This window comes from Aplysia californica, unplaced genomic scaffold (assembly GCF_000002075.1).
Source record: "Aplysia californica isolate F4 #8 unplaced genomic scaffold, AplCal3.0 scaffold00235, whole genome shotgun sequence".
NCBI lineage: Eukaryota > Metazoa > Mollusca > Gastropoda > Aplysiida > Aplysiidae > Aplysia > Aplysia californica.
In genome coordinates this window covers 83250-95749 of record NW_004797505.1, presented here as the reverse complement: position 1 = coordinate 95749, position 12500 = coordinate 83250, and the positions used below count along the sequence as shown (strand labels likewise).

The window sequence follows — 12500 nt, the reverse complement described above, 5'->3', positions numbered from 1 at the left end:
ACTAAAACTAAAATGAAAAGCAAGACTCACCTTGCAAAAACCAACCAAGTCCCCGAGACGACGTTGGATATTTTGCAAAGTCTCTGCACTAAACTCCGTCACGCCGGGGTAAACAACATTTTCAGTTATCGTTGTGATAGTGCAGCGTACTTGATCACCCGTTTTCTTGATTGTCAAGTTGTTCAAAGAAGGACAGTTACGACTCCTGATGCGCGTGTACACCTTGTGGAAAACTTTCTGCTTTTGTTCCAGAACGTCCAAGTCCTCCAACAAATCCAGTCCGGGGAACTCAGATCCAGTTTTCTCAAGTAAGACAATGCTGTGCTGAAAGTGGGCAAAGATGTCTTCGTGATGCGTCTCCTTGTTACAAACGAGCCTCTTCATTTCTTCGAAGTCGTGGGCAATCTTTATCTGGGAATATCTTCCAGTTTTGATTTTTTCCGTAGACATTCCTGGGAAAACCCGTACATCAATAAAGATTGTTTTACTTTGAGTTTTATTGTGTGGTAAAAAATTCGTGGAGCAACTTATCTACAAATATCTCTTTAACAGGCGAATCAATGTCACTCATACTTTACACAGCAGTTTGTATCAATTTGTTTTGACTTAATCATATCTTTTCACAACAATTGAGGCAGGATTAAAAATCTTTTCTCCATAAATTTATATAAAATACTATAAATCTCCGTCATGCGGAAAATATGATAGTTCACAGCACTTCCCGCTTCTCACACACATTTTGTACACGTATATGGCCTAGCCTACGTCACAGCTCAACAATATGAAATTTTTAGTGGCAAAACTTATTACAAGGAATGAGTTTTATAGTTAACACTTTTTTGCACTTAAGTTCTCAAAACATACATAAAATAAGCATAATGATTAATGTCGCGATTAGAAAAAATATGACAGACTTGCTTTTAAAAGAAATATTCCCCCAAGCTGTAAGCCTTTTAAAATCTGTAGAAACCACCCACATGGATTTCTTATTAGCATTTATTAAGGAATTTTCTAGAATACTGCTAAAAGGTGTTTACAGAAATATTGATTAGTTAAGACAAATTAATACAAGCCATTGTGCAAAACATGGGTTGCCTAGGTTAGATAGTTGAGGAGATATTTGGCAATAAGTTGCACCACGAATTTTTTGACTGCATTATAGTAAGGTTTTACGGAACTTGCAACACAACTAGGTCATATAAATGTTGAAGATTACAAGTGTTATTAAAGAATAACAATATACAATAAAAAGAAGGAGGAGAGACAAGGGCATTAGATGTTAATCACACCACAGCACCACCAACAATTCACCAACAAAGATCATAAGGCGAGAAGCCATCAGAATTTACTTCAGCTAAGATTTCAAAAGCGTTCAATCAATGTGCTGCACCCAATCCTCTTGGCCTAATCGTATCATAATAATAATTATTGTTACTAAAAAGATAGTTACAAATTGTTTTACCTTAAAGGCTCAGAAACTGAACGAAATTCTGAAAAAAAATGTGATAACATTTAAAACCTAAGTGCAATTTAGATCTTTTGCAGTCGTGTAGCTTAAAGTAATAGACATCTATTTGTTTTTGTTTATTTTGTGCTGTTTTTTCGTTCATCGTATGACTCGGAACTTCCTTCCTTCCTCTGGCTGGCCTCTGTGAGGAGGGCGGCAGTCTGCCGCAGGCAGACAGGTAAGTGGCCTCGTCCAGAGTACATCTGGGCCTGGTCTCGCGTTGTTCTCCATAAGTGAAACTCGATGTGCTTCCCCCACGGGCACTCATACAGTGCGTGCTGCAGGCCGTCAGCACTTGTGCCACACGCCAGACAGGAATCATAAGGAGCGGAGCCTATTGCATGGAGATATGTCTGCAGGATGGGGCTCTTCGAGTTGCATCTTAGCTGCGATAACACTCTTCTCTGTAATGATGTAACGCAAGATGCACGAGCTTGCTGACACGAGATCGACTGGAGTGTTGGACTGGTCGAGGCGGCTTCCCTTGTTGGCCAGGGCGTCAGCTCAGTCGTTCCCGTAGATGTCGCAAAGTTCTGGTATCCATTGTATGTGAAGGTGTCCGTGGATTTCACAGCAGTGGCAGATAGTGGTCCACATTTTGTCCTCTATCTCAGTACGAACTGCAGTCACTCCGGACATTAAGTGTTGAACAACTGACAGGGAGTCTGTGAAGATGTGGATTCTTTGAAAACCTGGTTGTTTTTTCGAACCATTGCAGTGCACAGAGCAGGGCGGTTGTTTCAGCTCGGTAGCTGCTTTCGTATAGTCCCGCGGGCACGGATACGCATGTTTCCTCCCCAGAAGATTTATGTTGACACCAGTATCCTCCACAAAACAGAACTCTTTGCTGCAGGCTTCGGAAAAAGTACAGCTCCGGACCGAACGCCAATCAACCCCTGGATTCAGAGGCTGGTCTATGTCTCCTGTGGTGAACAAGGGCACCGCAGAGGAGACCCTCAGTGCCAGACAGTTGGTAAGGCTGCCGAGGAGCCTGCCACATTGGAAGCTGGTACTTGCCAGGAAGCGGCTCCCCCACAAGTAGGGAGTGGGATCACCCATCCCCCTGAGGGTGACAGTGAGTCCTTGAATGGACGCGAATCCGAAAAATCTGAGGTGAGCCAATCGGAGGAAGACAATTCTGATTCGGACCAATCTTTAGAAAATTTTAAAGTGCCGGTGAAGAAGAGTAAGAAAGATAAAGGCCGGGAAAGGCAGACCTCTAAGACTTGCCCAGCCCCTGAAAATAAGGGTGACCATGGTCGCCAATCAATAGTACAACCTACTCTTCCCGAAATTCTCTCCTCAGCACAGCCACAGCGGTCCAGCAGCAGGAAGAGAGTGGAGCCGCTGAGTCCCGAGGATGAGGCACCAACATCGCGGCGCTCGAAGCGTTGAGGAAGGACGGACCACGATGACGACGATAATGCCTGTACGATCGGACTACGAGAACGAACAGCGATATGGCGGGTAGAACCAGACTGGATTTAGATGAACCACTCAAGGTAGGTACATTAAATGTACGGGGATTTAAAAATCATAAGAAACGATCAGCAGTCTTTAAAAAGTTTCGGTCTGAAAAATTAGACGTAATAGGTATACAGGAAAGTCATTTATCAGAGTTAGATCAAAATGAATTATTAAAGCAATAGGGTGGTGTTATACACTTTAGTCATGGAAGTAATGGGAGCAAAGGTCTTGTCACCTTGTTTAATCCACGTTTTAATGGGAAAGATATAAATATAATCTGTAGGACTGATAGGATCTTAATATCTTCTGTTGTGATGGGAAGCGAAAAATTGTTCTTTATAAATGTTTATGTACCTTGCGAAATAAGGGGGAAAAATAGCATTCATAGACGAGCTTAGTACTCAAATAAAGCAATATTTGGCTGATGAAGGCAACGGAAATATAATATGCATGGGGGATTTTAACCTAGCTGTTGGGGAGTTAGACATAATTTCGGGAGCGGAGCATAGGAAGGATATATGTCAATATTTTCAAAACTTCATACACACTGTAAGTCTGACAGATTCATGGAGATCTCTGCATCCCTTGGAAAAAGCCTACACGTGGAGCAGAGGTAGCCCAATGATTGCCAGACGACTTGACTATATTTTTGCTGGTGAGTCTCTTGTCTCTGCTATAAAAGAGTCCGTTATAAAAGGAATAGGTTTTAGTGATCACCGTATGGTAGTGACTTTGTTTGAGTTTTCAAATTTCAAGTTTGGGAAAGGGCAATATAAACTAAATACTGAACTCCTTAAAGATCCTGCTTATTGTAAAATAATTATAAAATATATACATTCTACTAAAGATGAATACAAAGATGTAGACCCCCATTTACGATGGGAAATGATCAAATGTAATGCAGCAGAAATTTCCCAGCAATACAGTCGTTTCAAAGCAAGAGAAAATTCATACAAACATAAGCTACTGAAATCACGTCTGAACTTCTTAGAAGAAAAATTGACAGTAGATCCTGATAACAGATATTTATGGCAGGCGATTGCAAAGTCCAAAAGTGAACTGGAAATTGATGAGTTGAAGAAAGCGCGGGGGGCCCAGTTGAGAGCGGGTTTAAAATGGGTAGAGGAAGGCGAAAAATGTTCAAAATACTTTTTATCTCAGGAGAAATGTAGGTCCAACGTTAATACCATTAAAAACATTCAAAACGCCTGTGGGGAGCGCATCCACAAGGAAACGGATATTGTAGAAGAAATCGGCAAGCACTACGAAAACGTTTACAATAAAGTTGACAGTCGTAATAAATCGTTTGATTTTGTTTCAGAACATATGGATGCATTTACTAACAACATACATCTTCCTAGTTTATCAGATGATGAAAAGGTGTTTTGTGATGCCCCAGTACTGGAGGATGAGGCAGCAACAGCCCTTAAATAAATGAAGCATGGCTCGGCTCCGGGATGCGACGGTCTGCCAGTGGAGTTTTATCAAGTATTCTGGGAGCATATTAAGGACTCTCTAATGGAAAGTTATAACTACAGTTTCCAGATCAACAAGCTGTCTCCATCAGAAAGGGTAGGAGTAATTTCTTTACTGCATAAGGGCAAAGGTCTCTCTTCACATAGCCTCAATAACTGGAGACCAATTTCCCTAACAAATACAGATTACAAAATTTTAGCTAAAGTTTTATCCATACGTCTTAACTCTGTTATAGATATGCTCATTGGGGAACAACAAACGGGATTTGTGAAAGGAAGACATATATCCATAATTCACAGAGAGATTGATGATATTTTACATAGACACAAAACCACAGATGCACCAGAAATCATTCTTACGGTAGATTTTAAACAGGCATTTGACTTTATAAACACCCACTGTATCCTCAAAAGTCTAGATGTATTTGGCTTTGGCCCAAACTTTCGAAAGTGGATTGAAATATTAAATACAGAAAGACTCTCGTGTGTAAAAAATGGAGGTTATGTCTCGAGGACATTTCCAATGAGTAGCGGTGTTCGACAAGGCTGTCCGATTTCACCACAACTATTTATTCTTGCTGTTGAAATATTAGCCCAAAAAGTAATCCAGAACAATACCATAAGTGGTATCAACACCTATCCGGGTTTGGAGTCTATCAAAATTAGTCAGTATGCAGATGACACAACTTTATTTCTAAGGAATGCCGATGATTTGAGAAGAGCCATGTCCGTTCTGAATGATTTTTCGGTCATTTCAGATCTGCATTTAAATTTGAATATATCTTATGCCATGTGTACAAATGGCCAAGCCGCAACTATAGACGAATTTCCGATTCAGTTTGTTCCAACCATTAAAATTCTTGGAGTATATTTTAGCAATACAAAACCGACGGAAGAACTAGAAGAAAACTGGAAGCCCAGGATCGATACCCTCCTCAGAATTTTTGGGAAATGGGCAAGAAGAGATCTATCAATTCTAGGGAAAATGCACTTAATTAAAACTTTTGGAATAACGCAGTTTCTTTTTGTAATGCAAAGCATATCGTTACCAGAAGATGTCCTTAGCCAAGTGAGCAGAATTTTTTTTAGATTTCTGTGGAAAAAGCGTTTTAACAATAAAAGGGCTTTTGAAAAAGTTAAACGGAAGGTTATGTGTAACGAGCTTGAAAACGGAGGTCTGAAAATGATTAACATGACTAACTTTCAAGATTCCATTCTCTTGAGCTGGGCGGAGGCACTTCTTGCTCCAAAAGCGTAACGATGGAAAAGTCTGGCAGTCGCTGTACTCAAAGATGTTGGTGGGTTGCAGGTTTTTAGAAGCAAGGTAAAAGCAAATAAATTTAAAGGGCTCGACGCTATATCTAGTAAGTTTTGGAGAAGAGTGGTAATTAAATGGTTAGAATACTCTAATAAAGACACAGACTATGTTCTCTCGTTAAACGACTCTATTTTTAATAACGAATATATAATCTATAAAAATCAAACCCTCTTTTTACCATCTTGTATACAAAGAGGCATTTTAGCAATAAAGGACATAACTACCCAGGATGGACGGTTACAGTCTTTAGAAGAGTTCAGAGAAAAATATGGATGCAATCCACGTTGTGTTTTAGACTACAATATTATATCAAATGCGATGAGGAATGTGTATTTTAATGATGAAAAGGATGACAACTTCTATTTCAGGGACACAATTGTAGGTACTATAGGGAGAAAACGTTTTCTTTTAGCATTAAGTAAAATTGAGCCACCACTGTGCATAGGTATTTGGAAAAGGAAATATGGCGTTGATATTAATGAAAAACATTGGCAAATAGTCCATCACGCTAAGGAAACACGTTTGAGGACATTAAATTGGAAAGTACTACATAATATTTATCCCACAAACATATTACTCTTCAAAATGAAATTAAAGGAATCTCAAAACTGCGCATATTGTAATGAGCCTGATTTTATAGAGCATTTTTTTTTATTGTAGGAAGGTCCAGCCACTTTGGAGAGAAATTGAAAAAGATTTACAGGTCCACCTAGGTACATCAATTGTAATTAATGAGAAAATAGTTTTACTTGGGGCAGTGAAGGGAATCGATGTAGGTCATCGGGAATGGGGGTTAACAAATGCAGCTATTGCAATCGGAAAATTAACTGTATCTAAATATAAGTATGGGAAAGCAAGACATATCATATAAATTTATGAGAGTGAATGTAGTCTCAGACAATTGTGGGCTAAGAGCTAAAGGCTAGGCTTCCAGTCTCCATCTCATGCCACTTTTGTTTCGTCCCCGCATGAGAGCGAGTTTAGTGGAAGACTGTTATATACAGCTATGTATGTGTGTGTGCAAATGTGTGAGTGTGTGTTTGTGTGTGTGTGTGTGTGGTTGTGTGTGTGCGTGTGAGTGTGTGTGTGTGTGTGTGTGTGTGTGTGTGTGTGTGTGTGTGTGTGTGTGTTTACGTAATTTAATTATGCAATTTGTACTTCTTAACATCTCTTTGCCTTTATTATACTCTTAGTCAGACTTAATGGTGCCATTCGCGGTCGCGTGTCATCACATGGGGATAGAATAGGGAAGTAATTTGATATAACATTTCCTGCACTTAATACTAACTAGTTTGTCTTTCCATTTCATTAATAGTGGCCTATAAATGTTCTATCTCTTTGGAGACAGGGACTTTTTATGCCCGTGGTGTCTGAGTTGTCGCTGGACGCAACTTCGCTTCCGGTCCTCCAGTACTGCGTGTTGCTTTTTGTGTGCATTAATGTATTGATATACTTGTGGTGAATTTGCTGATCACTCTTTAGGAAGAAGCAATCCTGTAATTCTCTGGTCGTCTAGGCATGGTTTTTCAGGCTTTTTACATCCTCCGACGACCATAGAAGTGCCTCGGGACCGGTTGCGAACGACGATAACGATAACCTCTAAGCACACAAGTTAGTCTGCTTTGACTATGAAAGTTAATTTTTACGAAGATTATTGGCCACATTCCTTTCATTGTTTTGAAAATATGATAGCATAGACGTAGGGTAACAAACACACTAACAATGTCATCACTTAGAAGCGGCCCCCATGTGATTTTTCGGCCTACTTTTATTAAATGCTAGGGATGAAGATGACGAATTATTTCCAAATTTTTGGTCACTCTATGCGAGGAGTTGGGAATGAAGGTTGTGTCCTGCCCCCCAGGACAGCCTGGCGGGGATCTAGAGCAAGCACCAAACAAACTTAACACTAAGACTAACACGCATGTCATTTCCTACATCGCCAACATAAATAATCATCCCCATGCTCACTATCACAATTACCATTACCGTCACCATCGCCAACAACATCATTATCATCATCAGCATTATCATCATCATCATCATCATCATTAGCGACTCAACAATTCCCCTTTCATATAACAATCTGCACCATTACTTTCTTTTTACGTAACCAACAAAAAAAACGGGCACCAAAATCAGGACACGGGGAAAAAAAAAAGAAAAAAAAATGTCTCCTGTTAATTAATGGCCGGTGACGTCGAAATCAACCCTGGACCTGATGAGATGTACCTGATGAGATGTACCCATAACTCGGAACTCGGGTCCATGATCCTTTTGCCCAGGCTGACACTCTAATGAACAGAACGATTCTCTCTCTTCGCACCTTGCTTCACAGCCGATGAATGTGTCCTTGGTGTGCATAGGCTGAGAATCTAGTACAGATATCTATAAGTTTGCAATACTTGCAATAAAAGTTTTAAAACGTTTTAATAAGGTTTTTCGGCGCTCACAACTGTATAAGTACTATGAGGTCATAATATGAGCGTCAAGGGGAGGATGTCAACAGAGAAGTCCAAATGGGGAATCAGGCTTACTCTGCTCACCTCTCTAGCCCCAACAGCACAAAGTCTGCTTCGACTATCAAGGCAAACCGGAAATAGTAGTTCACAAGAGAGTGATAAACATACAAAAGAAGTAGAGGGATAATGACGATAATAAGGATGAGGAAAGAAAACGCAGCAGTTCCCCCGTATGTTATTCCGGCACTGTATGAGCATGGCATATATAAATCAGCCCATTTACATGTACAATTCTACTGTGCATAAGAACGTGTTAATATCCCCCCCCCCCCCTTTAGGAATGGCCTAAAGACAACTTCAGTCAGTAGCACTGCCCTGGTTTGGGGGTTGGGGGGGGGGGTGAGGGTGGAGGGAGCAATAAAAGGAGGGTGTTATCGACAGATTATAATGGTTAATAAAAGACATCCGTCTGTCCTGTTGGAGACCAAGGGTTGGTTCACGCAGAGGATCTGAGTTCGATTCCAGAGAGAGGACAATTTTTATCAAGGATCTTGGTCTTCAAACAGTGACTTGAACTGGTCTTTAGTGACACGCAGGGTCGAAGCCCGCCTCCTAAATGATGTAAATTATGTCTTTTTAAAAATCTATACAAATAAATAAATAATATATATAATTTTATTGATTCATGTGGGGAAATAACGGTTACAATAGCAAACATCCCTACATAATTGCATCGATCTAAATATCTGAGTATTAACTTACCCCCTTTCAGACATCGTTGCAGTCTGCAATAGTTACAGCCTCCTTTGCTGGTCCCCTCAACAAGCCGACACTTTTCCTTCTTGATACAGCACGTAAGCAGATCCTTCTTGCGGATGGCTCGGCGGAAGAACTCGTAGCACTGCTCGCAGGAGTTCACGCCGAAATGGAAGCCCGTGGCTTGACTCCCACACACTCGGCACGGTGGTAGATGTGCCTTCCCGGACGACGGTTTCAGTTTGTCAACCTCGACATCTGCCCCTCGTTTTAGCAGTCTTTTCTTACAGAGTTCCACTGAAGAAGGTGTGTCGCTGCTGATGGAGGAGGAGGAAAAGGAGAAGGAGAAGGAGGTGGCGGTAAAGAAGGGGGAAACGAAGGAGGATATGGAAGCGGCGTGGGGGAACGTTTCTTTCGTTGTCAGATTTGAGGAAAGCTTTAAACGTGACGTGGTGCTGGTTTCTGAATCTTTAGGAGGCAGACACACTTGACTCGGCAGAGGAGCTTTCAGGAGCTCAGTCAGATTAGGCAAGTGGTGTGGGCCGCCTTTGAATTCAGAAGTAGTAGGACGAGGATCTATTCCGCCCCTGGGCTCTTTCAGAAATGACAAAGACGTCAGAGGCACATTTGCTGCTGCTCGAGTGATAGTCGAGACAGTGCCCGCGTCTGATTTGGCCGTGGCAAATTTAGCGTCATTTCCCCAATGGTTTGGTGTGGTGGTGGCGTCCTTTTCCTTCGTAACGAAATCCAAATTGATTACGGTATCAGAGTTTGGACTTTCGTAAACGGGGACTGTGTCATAATTGATTGAACTGTCTGTTGAGGTTATTGAGTGAAGAAAATAGTCTGGGTCCCATACCTGAAGCTGTAAAGGTAAGGGCTGATTATGCTCTTTTGACGTGATGACATCGCTTTCTGGTCGACCCGCAGGATTACAGGGAAAGCCAAGTCTGCTGGTATTTCCCAGTCCTTCATTGTTGTGCCGATCTCGATGTGGTGGTATACTCGAAGCACTGAGATGAAACTCATTCTTTTCCCTGAAGCAGTCCGGAGGGTAAACATGATGACTTGTGCCAATCTGGTGCTGGCCAGGTACGCCCTCTGGCGGCGTCTGAGCAAAGTTATCGCCGTCAAGACTTGGGAGAGACAGTGACGTCATGTGGTCACTGGAAGGTTGAGGTATGTTGAGGCCGTCACCAGCCCCACAAGACGTGAAGCTATCGAGGTATTGGGTTTGGCAGTATTCTGGCTGGAGTATAGGTTGCGTGGCCACTTCTTGGAGTGTCATTTCGGCTTCATCGCATTTAAACTGATAAGAAAACTCCAAAATACATGGGTTCTGATTTGTCGTGTCGACAGCTGAACGCACGGAGTTGTTACGAGGGTTAAGAAAGTCTTCGTCTACATCGACCGCCTGTTCTGTCGAAAGGCTATTCGATTTGAGCCAGCTGAGCAAATCGAAGAGGTCTGAGCCAGGCACAGGCAGGTCAGACGTTTGGATTACTCCGCCATCAGACCCATCTCTAGAAGCCGGAACAGTGCAGCTAGTTCTGTATCCAGACGAAGAAGAAGTAAGTGTATACACGTCTCTTTCGGATAGTTCGTTTTTGCAACCGCTTGGAGAGTGGTCCCTGAAGACCTGGGCGGAAACAGACGATGCTGTGATTTCGTGTAGTGAGGATTCATCTACACCATCAGCCAAAGTCTGCAAGACCGTTTGGAGGTTCTCGTGTTCTAAATTATCAAAATGTGCTGGGGCAAGAATGTCCAAGTCGTCGAAGTCAATACCAACTAAGTGGGACTCTTCAATATTGTTTGAGCACCTTGTCGAGGCGTGCAATTCTGCAAAACGTCCATTATTTCCAGCTGGAAAAGACAGCTGGTCCCGATTGTTCGTATCTCTTTCCGTGAGAAACGTAGAGGAAGTCGTTCTGTTAGCGTTGTTATTGCAACCCTCTCGAGGTGAATTGTCGTATCTATAGACTTTAAAGGCTTCTCGTGTATCGTGCAGCACCTCATCTGAACTGTCTAAAGGTATGTGAGATTGGTCCTCGGTCGCCAAGCTCCTGGGTAAGCTAGTGTGTACTGGTGTAGCATCATAGGAAGTGTGTGAAGCTTTAGTGAGTAAGGCTGTGTCTGTAGAATTAGTGATTAAGCCTGAGTGTGACAGATCAATAACTGAACCTAAGTGTGAAGGTTCAATGAATGAGCTTGAGTGTGAAGATTCAGTTCCTAAACCTGAGTGTGAAGGTTCAATAAATAAGGAAGAGTGTAAAGATTCAGTTCCTAAGCCTGAGTGTGAAGTTTCATTGAACAAGGATGAGTGTGGAGGTTCAATAAATAAGCCAATGTGTGAAGGTTCAGCGACTGAGCCAATGCGGGAAGGTTCAGGGACTGACTGAGAACGCTTCGTCGCTTTGATACAGGGCCTATTTAATATGCAGGGCACCTGTCTATCATCAGTCACGCTAGCACCACTATTTCGAGCCTGCGAATGCAAGTCGTAGAAGTCTGGAGCCTGGAAAGATTCACGCTCACGCTGGGAAGTCAAACTCGCTTCTGAGAACTTGGTCAAGGGGGGAGGAGAGTTGATTTCTAGAGTTCTCCATTGGTCGAAGGGAAAGGGACGCGGATCCGGCGTGTACGGAGAGCTTTGGCTTTCTGCACTTTCGGGCTGGTGGAACAGATCATAGATGAGGTCTTTGTCATCTGGGACAGACATGCTAGACGATATTGTGGCGTGTCTGAGGACATGAATGAATGGATGAATAAATGGATGGATGGATGGATGGATGGATGGATGGATGGATGGATGGATGGATGGATGGATGGATGGATGGATGGATGGATGGATGGAATGATGGGTGGATGGATGGGTGAATGAGTGTGTGGGTGGGTGGATGAATGGATGGATAGATGAAAGTGTGGGTGGGTTGATGGATGAATGGATGGATGGATGGATGGATGGATGGATGGATGGATGGATGGATGGATGGATGGATGGATGGATGAGTGTGTGGGTGGGTGGATGAATGGATGGATAGATGAAAGTGTGGGTGGGTGGATGGATGAATGGATGGATGGATGGATGGATGGATGGGTGGGTGGTTGGATGGGTGGATGGATGGGAGGGTGGTTGGATGAATGGATGGATGGAGACATGTGTGGGTGGGTGGATGAATGGATGGATGAACCTTTACTGATTTCTTTGCGGGAATTCTTATATGGGTTGACAACAAGTTCATCAGTATCTCTCTTTCTTTCTCTCTCTCTCTCTCTCTCTCTCTCTCTCTCTCTCTCTCTCTCTTTCTCACTTTCTCACACACACATGCACGCTTGCGGACACCCATACACCCACACACACACACCTTTTCATATCCTCTCTTCTACGTTCATTTGTGCATATATGTAAAGAATAAATTATGCTTGCACTCATAAACGGTCCATTAGTCACACCCAAAAACCACACACACACACACACACACACACACACACACACACACACACACACACAC

The 12500-nt window shown here is 42.4% G+C and overlaps 1 protein-coding gene across 1 annotated transcript in view; it reads right to left on the bottom strand.

Moving 5' to 3' along the window:
• Window positions 1-12500, bottom strand: part of LOC101863988 — a 44930-nt gene that overhangs the window by 6743 nt on the left and 25687 nt on the right. The window contains exons 2-3 of the mRNA XM_005100076.3: window positions 8992-11729; window positions 31-452 (exon numbers count right to left, since the gene is read on the bottom strand). Coding sequence (XP_005100133.1) covers window positions 31-452; window positions 8992-11707 — 3138 coding nt within the window. The 5' untranslated portion in view covers window positions 11708-11729. The remainder of the gene's footprint in view (window positions 1-30; window positions 453-8991; window positions 11730-12500) is intronic.